The sequence below is a fragment of the Polyodon spathula genome, chromosome 27 (assembly GCF_017654505.1).
Source record: "Polyodon spathula isolate WHYD16114869_AA chromosome 27, ASM1765450v1, whole genome shotgun sequence".
NCBI classification, from domain to species: domain Eukaryota; kingdom Metazoa; phylum Chordata; class Actinopteri; order Acipenseriformes; family Polyodontidae; genus Polyodon; species Polyodon spathula.
The window spans coordinates 5,010,384-5,029,494 of NC_054560.1; the positions used below are offsets into that span (position 1 = coordinate 5,010,384).

Below are 19,111 nucleotides of genomic sequence, written 5' to 3' on the forward strand. Positions count from 1 at the left end.
ATAGAGTTGGCCTCATTAGCACATCTTTATAAAACAGCGATGGGAATGAATAAATATGTCATTTTCTGAACAGTGCTGTTCTGTAGTATTGATTTATGCATGTTTTTTTAGTCCTTTCACCTGCCCAAAGTGCTGATATCATAAGAGGCATGTGGACATGTTTCTATTAACAGGGTCTGCAGCATGTAGCAGCCTTTAAATGAAGAAAACAAAGGGAACATCTGCAACTTTTTAATGCGTTTCTTGGCAATCATCAGTGCTCAATACGCACTGTAAAATGGTACATTAGTACCACCATGCAATTAACAGCTAAGTAAAATGCACTTATCATTGAGAACCAACTAATCACTGTATGGTCGCCAATGGTATATTGAAGAGCTTGGTAATTGAGGGATAAATGCATGATAAGTGCATGTTAGTACCATACAATTGTATAGCAACACATTACCAGTGTTGTTGTTCATGCCACTGGTATGTTGGTATGTCCAAATAGGAAAATGTAATCTACCATTTCAAGCAGATTGGGCTGCAAGACTTGTCGAGTCCTGAGCTGTATGGGCTGCCCCTAGAAGCTGGCAGTGTCGCTGCAGTGTTACAAAGTGGTACAGTTTGCAGCTCTCTCTGCAGAGGCTGCCTGCTTCTCTGCCTTCAGGGTCTCTCTCTCTCTCTCTCTCTCTCTCTCTCTCTCTCTCTCTCTCTCTCTCTCTCTCTCTCTCTCTCTCATTATGGCCCCAATTCATTCTGTTATTTTTTTCTTTAATACAAACCAGTGCATGACAAAAATCAAAAGCTGGATTTATCTGGTACCAAAAAAAAAGCAACAATACAAAGTTCATACTTACAGTTCAAAGGGAACGTTTTTTTTTTTTTTTTTTTTTTTTTTTTTAAACCAACTCCCTTAAAAATAAGTCCCAAACCTGGAGACTCGACTATAATTCCACTGCGTTTTGATCCACAGTTGTTTGATGGCAATTTGAACGGCTCTCTGCAGCAAGACATGTTCCTGTGTATTTCAGCTGAGCAGGGGAATTCAGACAAGCTATAAAACTGTGCAGGCAGCTGTAGTGCATTTGTAGATTAGTTTAAGGACGATAAACAATGTTGCATCTGAAATTAGTTGGCGAGATTCAGTTGTACAAAATTGCTTAACCAGATTTGAACCTTCTCTCTGCCTGCTGCTAATGAAAGCGTTCCTTTCTGACTCACTGTCTCATATCCTGTCCCCTTCTTCATTGAGAACACATCATCAGAACCAATAAGGACAGACCATCAGTGTTCTTCCAGTATTCTCTCTCTCAAAACTGCAGGTTCCCATACTTGTCAACGGCTCGCCAAAATGTATTCCCTGTAGGGACCATCTGATTGCTTCAGATTAGACAGGGTGCTGGATTATAGAGGTGCTGCAAAATCTATAGCTATGGCCAAACGTTTTGCATCACCAAGAATTTTAGAATGGAGCTCATCAATATCAGCAACAAAATGCCACTTGATAAAACAGTGGCAAGGGTGGTAACCATACAGAGTTTAATTTCAGTGGTACTGACTTTGACTTAACTCTGTTGCAGGTAAACTTTTCTAAAGGATTTAATCTGGGATAGACTTCACGAATCTTATCAGCCAGGTTCATTTAGCAAACAGAGGACGCACACTGGCTGACACTCTACTCCCTCCTCTCTCTTTGTTCCCTGCCTATTTCCAGCCTGGTGTTAATCTAGTAAACTCTTGCCCTGCAGATGAAAACCCCCATTTATCCCCTGGCACATCCTCCTTTTCCCTAAACAAGAGTAACGATGGCGATTAGCTTCCGCTTTGCCTATTCAATCATTGCAGGAGGGCGGGCAGACTGGTGATCAAAACGAGGCGGAAACGTGGCTTGAAACGTTGCCTGTGCTTGAACAATCAAGGGCTTCAGTTGTCAGAGATCCAGTGATCAGGAATGCCAAGGACACATGGTCCCTTTGCAGCACCTCACAGTAGCAGACTGACTGAGATTGTTGTGTTTAACACTTGATGTGTTATAGGACGTCCAACATCTCTATATGCAGAAGGCAAAACGTGTACTCCGATTGCCTGAAAGATCTTGAGCCACCAATAAAATAGTAATCATAAAGTTATTTCAAACAATGGTTATAAATTGAGACTAACATGATAACGAGAGTACCAGTTAACGATGAACATATTTCATCATGTCTTACCACTGAACTGTAAGAGTCTTGCATTACCAGGTTGTACAAAGGTTGTCTCTTTGCTCTGACAGAGGTGGTAGGGGGTAGGAGAATGAGGAAAGAGAAAGATAGGAAGAGACAGTCAGTGGCATGCGATACAGTGATAGAGGGGAGGGGAGAGAGCGACTGAGCGAGAGAATGGAACAGAGGGGGTACGGTAACGTGTGTGTGTGTGTGTGTATAAGAGAGTGAAGCGGAGAATGAGACAAGGACGGAGGGCACAAGAGTGAACGCAAAATCGCAAGAGTGAAAGAGAAACAGCGAGAAACTGGCAGCAGTGAATTTCTCGAGAGGGTTTCCCCTCGCTAGTACTGATTAAATACACTGTCAGGATTGATATAGAAGTTTTGCTTGCTTTTCTCTCTGCCTGTATCCCTCTCTGTCTTTGCTGTCTTCTCTTTTACTTTCAGAAACAGTCCGAGAACCACCCGGTACAAGTGGGAGCCTGCGGGCTGGTGGACTCAGTGGACTCATGGCTCGTTATTGCTGTGCTACCTGTTTGACAGTCTGGGCAATAATCCTTACACTGTCAGTGCACTAGAGCAGACATTTTGAAAAAAAAAAAAAAAAAAAAAAGCTTTTAAGGGCAGGATGGGTTGGAGATATCAGGGCTGTAATTGTACAGCTATTGACCTCTGTCTGTCTCCTCACATGCAGAGACAGCGACAGTCACAATCAGAGAAGAGATGAAAGAGAGAGCCTGATGGCTGCTGTGATAAGACAGACCTGATAGAGTCCTGATAGAACCCGTACAGATCATATCTGAGAAGATTGCTTTTCTGGTTTTGATTGCAGTGCGCTTGTCCTTCCACAGGCTGGCGGAGAGGTCAAACGAGAAGACGCCTCTCGAAACCAGACCCATACTGCCGAGCTCATTTCTTTTATTCAGTCACACTTGTGTATTTTAAATTCCATCTTCAATCTGAGACTACAGGAAGCAAAACAGAATTAAAATGCACTGACAGGAAACCCCAACTATTTCTTTTTTTTGTTTTCAATATGGGCTTATAAGAAAACAATTGTATTAAAGTATTAAAGTGAAAATATTCATTACAGTCAAGGTTAACTATTGCCCAGCAGCCAGGAATGATCATCTCCCTGACCCTTGTGGCAACTCCATTATCAGAGACACGATTACTGTATAGGCTCAAATCATTAGCCAGTTATTTTATGTAGTAGGAATTATACAGATTTTAATTGGAGAAGACTAGAGCAGGATGATTATCGAATCCATGGTAAAACTTCTAAGTACTAAATTTCCTGCAACGATAACGCACTCTAAACTACAATCTTCCATTTAAAACATCGCACCTGCTTTGAAGGCATTAGTGGCGTGTCGAAAGTTAGTAAAGAGGGCCCACAAGCTCTGTTACAGCTCAGGAAACCCTTGCCCCTGAATGGGGTGTTTGCTATACTACCTGCACACACGTGCCCAGCAACAACCCTTCTGAACTTATCATGCAACACAAAGTTATGCTTCAAAGGCACGCAATTAAACTGCTTCCTTACCGAAAAACATGATTCTCCCAATTAAATCATTTGAAAGGCAAAGTGGCTAATTTCATTGGCCTCCCCAAGGACTAGACAGATTTGCGGACCTGAGTTCTGGATCATTCTCTCGCATGCAAACACAGAGTTTGCGTCCTTGTCTGAGGCATGGCTCTGTATTTATGGAGTCCCCCCCCCCCCAAAGTGAGCAATAATTTCGAGTTCATTAAGTGGAAGGTAGAACTTGACTCTGGTTTATTATGTGTGATTAACAACCGCAAGCGGAAAGAATGGTGCGTGCCGCGGCAGGTGAGGTGGAGGAGGGAGGGGGGGGTCAGGGTGTCAGCCAATGATTTCCACCCCATTGCCTTCGTCCCTGGAATTTACCGAGGTTAATCAGCAGCCTTTCTTCCCTCTTCTATCTCTCAAGGTGGATCTGCTCATTGACCATGCTGCTTTAGGGACATTTCCTAACTCCAGTGTGAACCACTAATAGTCTGGGGAATAAACCCAGTAAAACAATCAAAATCAGAAGCCAGGGGAACTCCTCATGGCTGCAAACGCTTGAGTTCCTAGACCATCTATAAAGGATGTTGCAGAATAAAAAGGCAGGGGGTTGGAGGGGCTCGAAGTTACTGACAAATTCTAAATAATTTTCCTCGGTTATGTATCATATCTCTGAACTTTGGAGATCAGGGTTCAATCACTGCTTCACTTTCCAGCTGTTCCTTACAGTGGCATCCTTTGACTTTAGCTGATGAGTAGTTGTAATTAGATTTCATAATCGGTGTACATTTCTGCACCATGTTCAATGTTTCCGCGTGGTTGGCAAAGCTACGTTAAAGTGGGTGAGGGAGTATGTAATGAATTATCTTGGGTATCTGACTAAGCTGAGGAATACGCCTGCAAAAAAAAAAAAAAAAAAAAAAAACAACACTGGATACTGGTTTTGACCCTCAGCTGCTCCCTCTAAATAATGCTAGCATCTCCTAACAATGTGCAGGCAGTCACAGACAGAAATGGAAAAAACCACACACTCAGAAACATACATGTAAAAACATTCGCTCGTCTCTCTGAAACAATGCCAGCTGCAGGAACTCTGGGATAGGTTCCTAGCGTTCAGCTGCACTTCATTTGTTCCAGCACAAAAATCATCTCCCTCTCCACTCTACCTAGTTATATTTAGCTCACCCTGGGGCTCTATGCTGACACAGATATGGTAAGGTGGCTGTCTCCAGTGGCTGTTAGGGACAGCTAAATACATTCTGATGTTCTAATTGGTACAGGTCCTCAAATAAGCCAAAGATTGGAGAATGAACTACTCCAGCTGGCACACTCCAAAACAAAAAATTAAATTAAACTTCAGAGTCCTTTGAGGAGTCAAAAAAACTCAAAACCTTTATTTCAATTGCCCGCAATCCTCTGGGTTATTCGAGCCAAAAGTATTATTAGCAAAAGCGAACACAAAAATAATTGTTACCAAAAAAAAAAAAAAAAAACCTCACCTTAGCTTAAAAGAAAATTGCAAATCTCTGTAAACCTAACGCCTATACTGTAGGACCTTCCCAACCCAACTCTGGACTGGATGAAATAAACTTGATTCAGATCTCAGTGTTGAAGGCGTGGTTAATTTCACCCTGTCGTTTTGGGACTGCCTGCATCCAGGGCAGTACAGTACATCAAATGGGCACCGTAACATCTTTCAAAACTCAATGCTAATTCAATAACTTGTATTCCTTGTTGTAAACAATTAGTTGAAGGGCGTAAGTTTGGCTCTCCGTTAAGATGGATGCATCCACCGTTTTAATAAATTACCCCCAACAAAAAACATTAGCAAAAGTTGTCGGAAGTTCTTCTGAGATCCATCACCAAACCTTTTAAACCAGTAGAGCCTCCTGCATCAACATTCCGCATCAAGTAGAGTTCTACAGATTACCGACAAGCAGACATCAGGCTGCGGTGGTTTTAAAAAGGATTCATTGCAGAGAAGTGGTGCCTCAGAAATTATGAAGATTCTTGAAGCAGATGGCCTCCCTGGAGGTATCGGAAATAGACGATTGTAAAGGGGTATAAGCTGGACTGGTTTTGAGGAGGGCGAGAGGCGACAGTGCGGGATGCCAGAGTTCAGTAGGGCAAGGAGGAAGAGAAGGAAATGTACCCTCCATGGCTCTTTGGGGTGCTCAGAGATTTCTCCAACTCTTATGAGAAGACATTTGAGCCAAGGCCCGGATTAGGGTTGGGAAGTCGATGGGAGATCAGTTGGGGTAGAGAGGGGGGGGAAGAGGTATAGAGGTATAGAGGGAGGGGCCGCGAGAGAGGGAGAGAAGTGTAACCCTCTCTATTTGGGAGAGTTGAATTCAGCATGTCGCTGGTTCATAGGGTTCTCCGGAGACTTCATCCACTCTTTCTTCAGCAGCTGCTTGAGCTGTGACAGGCGCATGTTGGGGTTCTCCTGCTTGATTCGAGGCATATTGACCTCCTCAAAAGCAGCAAAGGCGGCTTTCATCCTCCGCTCGGGGTGTCGGTCAAGCTCTTCTGCCGTGCTGGGGAGACAGGGTGAGGGAGAGAGAGAGTTACTTTTGCCATATTCCAAGAGAAGTGTTCATTTAGGAAATGATCACAACTCCAGCTCGAATGGGGGATAGATGCCTGAAAAGTACATGGATTCTCAAGCCTCTCAGCTGTGAAGTCTTGGTTGACTCAACCGAGCCCTGAGTGGAGTCCATTAAACTCCCACACTATTAAGCACAATTGGGCATCTTTACAGACACTGTTTCCAAAACTGGCCAGCATCTTCAATGCAGTATTGTACAATACAGTTCAGGGTTTTTGCTGCTCATCTCCATGTGGGTTATTTACCTGAGTACTGAGATGGCATCTTCTATAGTCCTGGCCTCCACAGAACCCTCCTCTGGGATGATGCGGTTCACATTCTTCTCCAAGGGCCCATCCAGGTAACTCTTTAACTTCTCACCTGCAGAAAAACCACTTGTGTGTTATCCAGGGCTATCCAAACTTCTTCCTGAGCTCTGGTTATCCTACCTGTCACTTTGTGCCCATCCAAGACCCCTAATCCCTTTGTCCCAGAGCTTCTCACTGGTGGTTCCTTCAAGGATCTCTCCTTCAGATCCTACTTATCTTCTTACCACAGGTGTTCCTTATAGATCCTCCTTAACTGAGACTTGAGGATCCCAGCTGGGATGATCCTACTCCCTAACCCAAGCTTGGAGCCCCAACATAGACTAACCCACTTCCTTACTCAAGTAATTAGGTTCTTTCACCCACTGAGCCTTGGTTCTCCTACAGGGAATATCCAACATCCTCAAACTGAGACTATCTAACCAAGACTCTATCCATCCCATGGGATGTTTTAACTTTCTCCTTCTGTATCTCCTTACCTTTCTCTGGCAGGCTGGGCTTCTCCCGTTCCTTACGTAGCATCTCTTCAATCTGTGCCTGGGTGACCTTGCTCCCTGTAGTGCTGGCGACCGCACTGCCCTGGCGTCCCTTCAGCCGGGCGGACTCCTCGTCCACCAGCCTCTGGTTTTCTTTCTTGCGCTCCAGGGCCTCCAGGCGCTTCTTCTCTTTGTCATCCTGCAGCATGCCAAAAAAAAAAAAGGAATTTATAATGGGGCCAACTCCAGTCCAACAAGTGGCCAGAGTTACACCCAAAGGAACACTTCTGTGTTACCAGGCTAATGGGGTTAATGGGAATGGGAATTCATACTTCGCCCTTCCATGATGAGCTAGACCCTGCATTAGTTTGCCAAAACAGCTTAGATCAGCACTGCCCAAGATTCAAACCCTCTTCTGGGTCTCTTCCACGGGAACTCCTCAAATCAGTGCAGCAGACGATGTCATTGGAAAATGCATTAACTGATAAGACGAATCCAAACCTTTGCTCTCTACCCCTCATCTTCTGCTATCCAATTATCTGGATGGCTGGCGTTAGGCCCAGAGTAGAATCTGCATTGTCTATTGATGAGCTGCACAGGGTAGGGTGTCAGTGAGGAGTGTAACAGGAGCCCCGGGGACACGGGTGTGATTTTACATTAACACGGTAACCTAACCAACGCACCTGGCAAAGCCTGCTACACTGCGGCGATACACCCCCCTGCTATACAGCCTCAATAATTCAGGGAGATGGCAAAAGGATCAGGGAGGCAGAGTGGCGAGAGAGGAAACCCGAGGAACAAGTGTTTAAGAGTCAGAAGTTAAGAGGTGAAAGAGGCACAATAGACAATCCCAACTCACTGCGTTGTGAGACCTTGCGAAAGGTAAAGAAAGGAAAATATCAAATACAAAACTAGACGTTGACTTTTTTTTTATATATATATATATATATATATATATATATATTTGGGATGATGAACACACTGCTACTGGGAATTGACAAAGATGTAAACAGTTCAAATAAACAGCAAAGAAGAGGCTGAACCGCCCCCCGCAGTAGGAGCAGCTGTCTGTGGCAGCGTTTCCGCTGCTCTGCCCAGCACGTTTGTCACGACACAGGGCTGCTCTCAAGCCGGAGGTGCCCAGGACGGGTCACGCAGTCTGGTGGCAAAGGGAGTTACCCTGGCACGCTGCCCGCAGCTTGAAGTTGGCCTGCCTGGTCACATCAACATCAACACGAAGTGCCCCGGCACGGCTGCACACTGCCACAGCAGGGGACCCTTCGGAGCGCTCTGTGTTGACATGTTCCTGTGTGAGTGTGTGCTTGTCTGTGAGTGGGCGCTTGTTCATCACTGATACTGAGACCTTGCAGTTCTTGCTTGAAGGGGTGTCTGCTGTTTTAAAATCAACATTGACGATTAACGAACAACGTAATTCATGAGTCAGGATCTTAATCTGACAGGTGTGGGTGTGTGCTCGAGCCCATTCCCTTTGTGAGAACAGAATATATGATACATTTTTTAATGTTGGGGGGGGGGGGGCAGTTCTGTAACCAAAGGCAGTATTTAAACCAAATGTGATCGTGGAGGCTGCTTGCAAGTGCCTATAAACAATGGTACTGGAGGACTAGGTTTGAAAGCCAGTGATTTGCAGTGCATGCATTCCAGTTTGTAGGCACTGTGCTATACAACCTGGCAGTGTGCTGCAGAACTGCACAGCATGGGGCTGAAGATACAAATGCAGAGAAGATAACACAGGAGCTGTCACATGGGTCTACTACTGCCATCCTGTGGTCAGTGTCACTCATTAGCATTTACTGCAAAGCAGGACACTGTCACTAAATGCCACGCTTATTCAAATTAAAGCAAATTCAAGTCGCAGCCCCAAATCTGAAGACTGGTGCAGAAATTGGCAGAGGACAATATGAGACTTACACAATGCTTAGCAGGCAAGTTTTTCAGCATCCATTAACTCAAGTTATGCCATGCCTCACCACACAAAACACCATCAACTAATGCAGGCAGACTGGCAGACCATCTCCATACCTGCGTTCGGTAAACGTGTGTGTCACGTGGAGAAGAAACCTGCATAGCCGCAGCACTCTCAGCTTTGTGGGTAGAAAACGTCTGGACTGTTTTCACAGACCCCAAGACAGTCCCTATTCTTGGACTATTTAGCATCACTGCCGCTGTCCCTTGGTCTAAACCACCTTTACCTTTCTCTGCTCCTTCTTCAGGGCATGCTTGTCGTTGTCCTTCCAGCAGGCATCCTCTTGCTCCTGCTTCTTGCGGGTGTCCACCGCTGCCTTCGCCTCGGCCTTGCGCGCCCGCGCCACAGCGGACTTAGTGTTCTCGCCCTGGAACTTCTTCGGCATTCCTCAAGGGGGCGCTCTGCTGCTGGGAGCAAGGTCCGAGAATCAAGTCATATCCGAAGCCATGCAGTCTAGTTAGTTTACGTTGCCTGTATATAATTTTTTTTGTATATAATGAATTAGTCAGCTGGGATTAAACTGGGAACCTGGTAACAAGAACCCTTTCTCTAACCTCTGGATCACCAGGCCTCCTACTTTGTAAAGTTATAAAGCATTCCTAGGCACAGAGCCTTAACAAGCAGCTGCCACTCACTTATACGTGCAGTAACCATGACTTTAACATCCATTTTTCTACCTCAATATTTTAGGTACGTTTTCACCATCGCTTATCGGTGTTTAGCGTCTAATAACAACGCTGACTACTAAATAACACCAACGGAGGCAAGGAATGAGATGTGTTACAGTCGTAAGAAATATACAATGTAAACCAGTAATTCTCAACTTTCTGTTCCTCAATTTTTCTAATTCTGTTCTTATGCAATGATGAGACGCGTAGGGCTGACTCGACAGGACACGATCTGGGGCTCTGTTTCGACCCGTGATACAGCAGCTGATGTTTGTCCCTCAGAATCCCGGTACGCTGAGATACAGTCAGGAGCGAGTGTCTTCAAAATAAAGACGACAAACTGCCATGCGATAAGAACAAAAGCAGGTTGTTTCGTGTGGTGACAATTTACGTTACAGAAACTTCAACCATTGCGATACTACTACTGCATTGCACTTGGTTACACAGATGGAGAACGACTGTTATTATTATTATTATTATTATTATTATTTTTTATATATAATTAATACACAGTGTTCTCATAAACAGTCAACAGTGACGTTTCGTGCTGTTTTAATAATTAAAAATAATACAAATAAAACATTTCCATGCAGGAGAGATCCTTACCTTCACAGCAGCTCAGGATGTGAGTGATAGCATCAAAGAGCTGCCTTTACAACTGCCTGTCACATCAGATCATTTAAAAAAACTTCTAACACGGTTAGGACAAAAATACTGACCGCCCGTAAGTACTATATATACACACACACAACTGTGGTAACTTTAACACTGACAGCTGTGTATTGTTGCGGTGTATTTCGCTCAGTTTCTGGATTCACCTAATCTAGGTCCTTTATAAAGGAGCGCTGCTTTTTAAATGACGTTTTAGTACCTAGAGGATGGATGTCGTTTTTCATAGAATGTTTTTATTATTATTATTATTATTATTATTGTTTTATTCTTGAGTAATTTTAAATTGATAAGGGAAACTCAATACAAATTATGTCGCAGTGTTTTAACTTATAATAAATAACAAAACAATGTGTATCAGCTGTACAGCATGTTTTGGGAAGATTTTGAAAATATCAGGGTACGTTCATAGGTTACATTACAAAATCCACCTGTCAGAATAATAATGAATTCATGAATGTATTGATTGATTTCATATTAGAATTCCTCCCCGGGGAGATCCTTGGATACGTCACGGAGTGCATCATTGAGTCCACGGGTAGGGAATTCTGTGCTGGGGAAGACCCGAGTAACTCTAACAGCAAGCGGCCGTATGGACTAAGAGGAGGACGACACCGCGACCGGAGCCTCGGTAAATAAATACCGAACCGAAGACAAGGAGCCGGGCGGCTGCAGTTCCGAACCCGACGCCACAGCGCGGCAGGACGAGCCAGAGGAGGACGAGCTGACGCTTACTGACCATCTTAACAAGCGGCTTGTCTCCTAGTTCTTGGAGAAACTGAACCAGAGAGACTTCAGCCTGCCGGGAATCCAGCGCCTGGACTGCGCAGTTGCCGGGGAAGAAGACTCGAACCGGGCCCTGGATGAATGGTGAGGCGAAGGGCACGGTCTGTAGTGGTACTGCGGGACACCGTGTTGGCGCTGGGCACGGTTTCCTCATCAGCAGTAGTGTCAACCCGTTATGTTTTGTCTGGACTGTCCCAGACATCAATGAAACATTTACATGTTTATACAGGCTGGATATCTGGAGAGGTCCCGATTTACAAAGGATGAAGTTCAGAAAACAGAAGAACTGCCTGGACTATACCTAGCATGCTATTGCTCCATGTTATTATAAAACAAATGAATACTTTACTTTTACAATGTAGGTTTGGACATGAAGAGCTTGCAACAACAATACAAACACTGCTTCTAGCTGTTCATCCTAGGGTAAAGAAATAGCTGCTGTGTTCTGCTGGTCCCCCGTCACTCCTGTGCGCTCTTTCAATTACAACGTGTTCATGGATTGCACGCTCACAGGTTGCAACGTAAATAATAATAAAAAAAAGTTAAACTAAATACGATTTTACCTTGTGTTTTTTTTTTTTTGTTTGTTTGTTTTTTAAGGGTTCTACAGTTTTTTTGTTTTTGTTTGTTTGTTTGTTTTAACGCGGATGTGGCCTTTGCTATCCAGGCCTCGGGTAGTGGATGAGAAGGAGGGTCTGTCACACTGCGGAGCACGCAGAGCTTTCTTTCTTATTATTCTCTTTCCCTGGGTCATGTTTGCCTATACCGTCCTGTGCTTGCTGCTCAACACCTACAAATAAAGGGGCTTTTATTTTACTTGCAGGAGTCTTGTGGGCTTATTATTTTCAGCAGTGGAGAGTGCACCCCAAATACAGTTCTTCGCACTAGACAACATTACACTTTGAGTAATGGTCTTACTGTTTGACACATAGCTACTTTGATTTTCTGTCATTTTTGTTTTACTGGAATTAAAGAGTCCTGTCTGGTTTCTTTTAGTGTTTCTATCATTTGCTCATTTATGAAAATGGTGCGACCAGAGCCGACATGCTGCCGAGGTCGAACTTAGGATTCGAGTTCCAGCTGGCAGTATTTATATGACTGCTTGGTATTGACTATTCAACCTCCAAATCTATGTTACACAGCAAACCAACAGAGAAAATGAAGGACTCTTGTACTTTACCTGAATCTGTATAAACAGCATCAGCGCTGGTGACGCAAAAAAACAACAGAGGACACAACCTCGGTGTCCTCTGAGCTGTTTCCAGACATGGGTGTGACTGTGAAGCTCGCAGCTTGAACGCTCCCATTGCCACCAGACTGTAACTGCTCCCAGTCATGTTTGCAAGCAAAACTGTGCAGGTAGGCCAGCAGCTAAACTCTATACTGGGGAACAATAATGCGCCATAGTCTGTAGGGGTCTGTGAGAGCTGTGTGGGGCATGCCATGGTAATGGAATGCATGTGAAGTGTGGGTAAGTCATCAGACTACTGGCAAGTCAAGTAACTCTTTAAGATCAGACTTCTGCAGATTAGGAAAAGCCATCGCCACATGTCATGGGTCTGATATTGGACGACTTCCCAAACTTCCCGTTTTCATGGACTGGCCATCTGTCTGGTAGCTTCACAGGCTGTGCCCAGCTGCTGCAGAGATACCAGTCTGCCTGTGATGAAAAGTCCTTTGCAAGGTGTTGGTTCACGTAGACAGCGATGTGCTGCGAGTCAGGCTGCTGATCATTCACAGTGACAGGCCATCAGTCAGCCATCGAAGCGTGGAAGTGACAAACGGTAATGGCAGTCTGTTCTGACATCAAAATAAATTTAAAAATATATATATATTGTTTTCAAATGGAGCATAAAGACCTTTTTCCTCCTTCAGAGAAGTTCAGTTTAGAAATAAGCAGAGAACTTTGTTCTTCATAGTATCGCCACTTTTGAGACTGTCCCTTTGAATACCTTGAGTAAGTCAGTGGGCAATTATTTCTGTATGTCACACACTTATTAAATGATGTATGCTATAAGGTTGGACAGTGTATACATTAAGTTCAGATTTTTTTAGTGGTTTTAAATGGCAACTTTATGTAACTGAGACATTTCAGTCAATGTATTCTTATTCCTGTTTAGATTCACTTTGTATTGCATGTTTCAGAAATGTCACTTTAACATTGCTTTAGGTTTCGCTAAAAGAGTTTTGTACTGAATGGTTATACTGTGTTTGTGATGCTTTGAATGCCTGCTGTCCTGCAGGAGTACATGAGAGGCTGTATATCTAAAGGGGTTTAACCCGATAGAAGGCTTTAGACACAATATAATACTAATGGAAGCCATTGTAAAGTGCTTGATCAGTCTGATCAGTACAAATCTTTCTTTGCCACAGTCACCAGTATCTCCCGGTCCGCTTTTTCTCTGTACCGCTGCCAAGGAATTGAGAACAGAACAGTTCCGGGGCAGATGTGAGCTGGGAATGACAGCAGGGTTTGGCGTCTGATAGCTCAGAGATGCAACACAAGAAAAGAAAGATCATAAAGTTGATCTGAGCAGCAGAATATAGAGACTTCCTTCTCTGCAGCCTTAATCTTAGATATCAGCACCCCTCTGCCTAGACACGACTCCCAGCACACTGCCAGCCTGCCTATAAGAGACTGGGGTCTTTTGCTGTTCATGATTAGTATCAGATCTCCTCCAGGTGCAGCGAAGCTCTGAAAAGCTCCCATTGTTTATACCATCAGAGCAATTTTTAATAACACGGGTGAGTGGCTTTTCAAAGCAAAACCTCAGAAAGGGCACACGTGCGGCTGGGATGAAGACGCTTCTTGTATGTAATCTCTACCGCCAGCCTGTACGCGGTGAAGGACACTGAAAGTTACTTCAAACATTCAGGTGTTTTTTTTCTACAGCATTCCCATTGTGTCCTGATACTTGCACGGATGTTACCTGGAACACAGCTTTAGAGGAGAATATCTTAAGCTATACGTTGTTAATCTGTGCACGTTCTGCAGATAGAGGAAATTTTGTAGTTGATGCCTGGGTCTGGAGAGACAATTATGTCAACATGATTGCCACTTAAGGAGATTATATCAGAATGATTGTACGACTTCCTCTCATTAAACTGTACATAAAATGAAAAGAAACTCAAAGTGCAGGCTTTCTAGTTTTATTTATTTTTAATAAATGGAATTGCCATGTGCATCTATATTTGTCCCACTTTTTGTTTCCAGAACTACTTATCCAATTGCCAGGGAACTTAGTACGGGCATTCCTTAGAGCACAGTGACCTATTCTGGTCTCTGATTGTTTGCCCTCACCTCTCTCCTGCCAGTGAGGTCTCCGCAACCAGGCTGCCGTTGAATGTGGTGTTGCCCGTCAACAGCAGGGGGCAGTGGTCAGCTGAGCTGGGCAGCACCCCCAAAACCTTTGGGTCAGGAGGGTACAGACTCGCCCCAATCCCGACCCAAAATGAAATACCGAACCCAACTACTATAGTGGCGAACACACCCTGAGGAGACAGGAATTGTATTTGTTGTTTGACACACAGTGCAACTGCTGTAGTAACTGCATCTCTAAGCTGGCAATGTGGAATTGTGCAATACCTATATGTCGGGAGGGAAACTAAAGTCATTAGAATCTACTACTCTGCTAGCAATCTTTTGCGCCATTAGAGCACTCTGTTTTTTAATGTTCATATATATTACATTTTAGGACAAGCAGATTGGTGAAATGTCAAAAGAGAAATGATCATGCCTTCAACCTTATGACAAAACACACTGTGTCTGTGGCCAAAGCGCTTGGACCAGCAATCATTACAGCATTGCTTTTCTGGACTAAAAGTACTAAGCAGTAAGAGACTTCCAGGCGCTTTATTGATTTTTACAGCACTGGGACTCATTTTAATTGAATCTCCTCTAACGGCGGAGATCAGTTGTTTAAATAAACAAAATATCGACCCTGCAAATGCTCAGGTATTAAACCTATATTCCCAGAATCCTGAATGAGGCAGGACTGATCTAAAAACAAGCTCTCGTTCGTTATCATGTTCTGGAATTTGGGGGGCACTCACAAGGGTGTTGGAGGCCGGGATGAACATGCCAAGGATGAATGCACCGAGCAGGGATCCCCCGATTATCCCCATCACTGTGAACGATCCCTGGAGAGAGACAGAGACAGAGAGAGAGAGAGCGAGAGCGAGCATTAGAGATGCTGACCAACAGCACGCTCACTATAATGCTACCGGGGGAAAGGCAGTGATTGGTTACCTGCAGCACCCCCCCGCCCACCAGGGAAGTAAGCGCAGCGACTGTGATGCAGGCTATGCCATAGAACAGGGCTGAAACACAAAAGAGACACACAGCCATTGCAACCTGCTTTCTGTTCATGTCTCCACTTCAGTGTTATCCAGTATACAGCTACAGGGAGATGCAACCCTTTTGGCCACAGCTGTAGAGTTCTGTAGAGGTCTATTTCGGTTCTGGTACCCGGTAACAGGAATCCATGTAAGGCTGACCCCTGCTGTGTAAATGAGGTAATGCTTGCGAATGTGAGCTATGCCCGGTGTGTAACATCTTTCGCAAGCGAGCCTGGCTCTTTCGTACAGTGGTTAGGGTCCAGTGCCTGCCTGATAACCAGCTGCTCCATCATCTAAACGACTTGAGTGCCCAAGAGCAGAGAACTAGCACAGATTAAAACGCAACTTCATATTTGTAGTGACGTCAACCCAGCCGCCTGTTCGCATCAGAAGAGTCTTTAATAAAGCAAACAGCTCTGCAAGGAACGAAATAACCACATAAAGCAACACAATAACGACAAAGCATTCTTCATGCTTGACTTGAGTGCATTTCAAATGTTTTTGGTCTCTCTAGTGGAATATGATAAAAGTGAGTTACGAACTGTGCCTTTTACTTCCAGGCCCTTCAATTAAGAGATTGCATTTGAAGAAAAAAAAAAAAAACTAATCAATTATCTCAGTTCCACAATTTAATGCCATTTGCAGGGGCCCATTTACTGTTGACATGGATTTCGAAAAGACTCGCTCTATCATCTAACTTGAAACACCCAAAAATCACTGGCAAAATGGGAATTAAGCAGCAGGTCAGCTGGGCAGGACCTCACTGGAGTTGAAAGCAGTGGGACACCCTAACACAGTGTTTCCCCACCCTGTTCCTGGTGGCTCCAGGAGCAGGGTTGGGAAACACTGCCCTATACTGTGACGTGAACTCACTCAGCCCTTTGTAGATGAGCACAAGTCTCTTCTGTGACACGCTGAGGAGGCGGGGTTTGAGAATATCCTCCATATATCCTTCACCTTTTAGGTGTCTGTGTACACATGGGGTACACAAAGTCATTTTCATTAAACCACCTTTTCATATTTAAATAAGGATACTGGAGAAGTTTAAACACGGATGTGTCTCTTTTTAAAATGCAAATATATACACCCTATTCCCTCGATTGTTTTTTTTACAGAAATCAAGTTACTGTGTATAAACCATTTTCTTTTTATATATACAAACTAATGAAAATAGTTACTAATTTTATTGGATTTCAAAACTACATTACAATACTTTTAATCGTTCATGTTAAAGGTGCAGTAGCTGTGGTTTTAAAATGTACAAAAACTATAGTGATACCCCCACTGCGATTTACCAAGCTTACCACAAGAGAGTCACAACAGAGATGCAATACCTGAGAGTCCCACTGTAGGCACAAGATAGGAAAAGTCCTGGAGCACCAGGGTAGTCTGCGAAGATATCCAGTACCAGAAAGGGCATGAACTGGGCAGAGAGACAGAGGGGAGATGCAAATGGAATGGGACTTAAATACGAATAGCACAAGGCTTTGAAAGATTTAGCTTTTGGATTTTAATGAATAAAAGCAATATTTTATCCTGCGCTGTTCTCGTTTGCTGACGGCTTTGTTAACGGCATTCCAGAATGGTTTAGTTAAATATCAAGCTTGGTTTTATGCAGAGAAACCAACTCTCTCTGGAAAAAAAGCAGTTTTTACCCCCCTCAGATTAAGGGGCTCCAGGCTGCAGCACTGCACAATCTATTCTGGCTGAGCCAAATAGCTTTGATTTACAGTAGCCTCCCATTCTAAAACCTGACTGTGCACATTCTGTAATCTTCCAGACAAGAGCGGTTTAATCACTGAAGTGCCTTTTCCCATTATATTTGGATACGGAAACGTGTGCCAACTGGCCCTCCTATCTGTTTTACCTTTCTAACTGACTACAGAGTAAATCACTTTTTAATGTGCATGAGATTTACTGCAGGAGAATGCCATGGGCTTAGAGGTGCTAGATTCTGACATCACGCTGTATATTTTTGGCAACTATTTATGCAAAAGTTTTTTTTTTTTCTAGGGTACTTCTTATTTAATTAAATAATACATATACTGTATGTGTGCCAATTAACCTGCCACATGTAACACACACTTAATTTTTCATGCAAAGGGAATCCTTCTGTAATATATAAAAGTCACCTTAACCAGTTGCAAATCACTTTCAGTCATGACAGGCAAGACAGCATATCTAACAGGTCCAACAGTAGGCGCTCAGTTGGCAGGTGCTTCCGTGTCTGACAAATAGATGACCTTTCCCAGGGAACAGGGTGAAATGAGCAATTGGGAGGAGCTGAATTCCAACACCCCCATATTGACAGTGCTTTGTATAAATGTGTTTCCAAACTGTTTGGCTACACAGAATTTCAAATGAACGAAAGCATGCTAGCCATCGTGAATGCAGCCCCTCGTGCAGTACCTGGTCGGCAGCGGAGATTAGCCCCGCCTTCAGAGGATCACACTTCCTGTAGAGAGCGAACATGACAATCCCGCAGGTGACAGCACTGCTGACTATGAGACACAGCCCGACCTGGTTCACAAGCAGAGCCCTGGGAACAGCAGCCAGTCAGGCTGAGGGAACAGAGCTACTTTTTCAGGAACAGCGGCTTGAAACCTGGTTCCAGGAGACCACCGGGAGACCTAGCTTGAGGTTGCTGTATCAAACCCCCAAGTTTCCCCCTGGTGTGCCGTGCAGTGGCCTGAAACCTAGTCTCCCCATCCCCTCACCATCAGAAATATAACGGAAGATTGTGTTAAGCAGACAGCAGGAGATTGTGTTTTTGTAAAGAATGTTCCTCTCCTCTCTCTACCTTCAAACTCTCCACTGAACCACAATTAACTTCACTCTTTCCACATCCCACTGCATCTGTCAGATTCACATAAAATAAGTTCAATAAAGCATTCATTCAAAATTCCTTTCATTTTTGCATTCATTCATTTGTATCGTTTCCGATGCATTTGTAACACAGATCCCCAAATTCTGGTTTACTGAACACAAAGGCAAAAAAATTAACTTTCAATGTGATCTTTGTTGTCACCTTTGCAGTAAAATGAAGAACAGATGTTTTACCCAGTTGTTTTACATTGGTAGCAAGTGAATAGCATTTGTGGTACCACTGCACTTACAGGACGGATCGCTCAGTTGTATCGATTATCTATTTAGGGATACCAACATTGTTAGTGAGCAAACGTCATTTTGCAAGCATGGGGTCTGATGAGGAAAATGAGGAGAGAAAAGCCCCACACCCAGGTGTTATGCATGTATGGTAAGACCATATTGATGTAATACAGCTGACTCAGTTCTACTCTTAAAAAATGCAATCAAATGTGCAATATTCTAAATACACACAAAAAGTAATGTGATTATACAATACAGGTAAGATCACAACCTAGTCAACCCTGTAAAGTGGTCGATTTCAAGGTTAGCCAAATAACACCTCAACCAAAAGATCTGTGTAGGTGTAAGACGGCAGGAACATGCAAAGCATTTCTACCTGTGCAAAAAGTGCATCCTGCATTTTACACTGGAAAATGTCACAAACAAATAAACAAGAAAAGCAAATTG

General features: G+C 43.8%; 2 protein-coding genes across 2 annotated transcripts; both read right to left on the minus strand.

Moving 5' to 3' along the window:
- Nucleotides 1-3,762: 3,762 nt before the first annotated feature.
- LOC121301243 (coiled-coil domain-containing protein 124-like) lies at nucleotides 3,763-10,558 on the minus strand. The gene is made up of 5 exons (XM_041230404.1): nucleotides 10,370-10,558; nucleotides 9,322-9,499; nucleotides 7,112-7,307; nucleotides 6,573-6,687; nucleotides 3,763-6,256 (listed from the first exon to the last, which is right to left on the minus strand). Exons 2-5 carry the CDS (start codon nucleotides 9,478-9,480, stop codon nucleotides 6,052-6,054), a joined length of 675 nt encoding a protein of 224 aa, XP_041086338.1. The 5' UTR covers nucleotides 9,481-9,499; nucleotides 10,370-10,558; the 3' UTR covers nucleotides 3,763-6,051.
- A 3,957-nt stretch (nucleotides 10,559-14,515) lies between these two features.
- Nucleotides 14,516-18,741, minus strand: LOC121301178 (sodium/iodide cotransporter-like). The gene is made up of 7 exons (XM_041230317.1): nucleotides 18,737-18,741; nucleotides 17,966-18,095; nucleotides 16,864-16,979; nucleotides 16,430-16,524; nucleotides 15,468-15,538; nucleotides 15,272-15,358; nucleotides 14,516-14,710 (listed from the first exon to the last, which is right to left on the minus strand). The coding sequence occupies exons 1-7, from the start codon at nucleotides 18,739-18,741 to the stop codon at nucleotides 14,516-14,518; spliced, it is 699 nt and encodes a 232-aa protein (XP_041086251.1).
- Nucleotides 18,742-19,111: the final 370 nt, after the last annotated feature.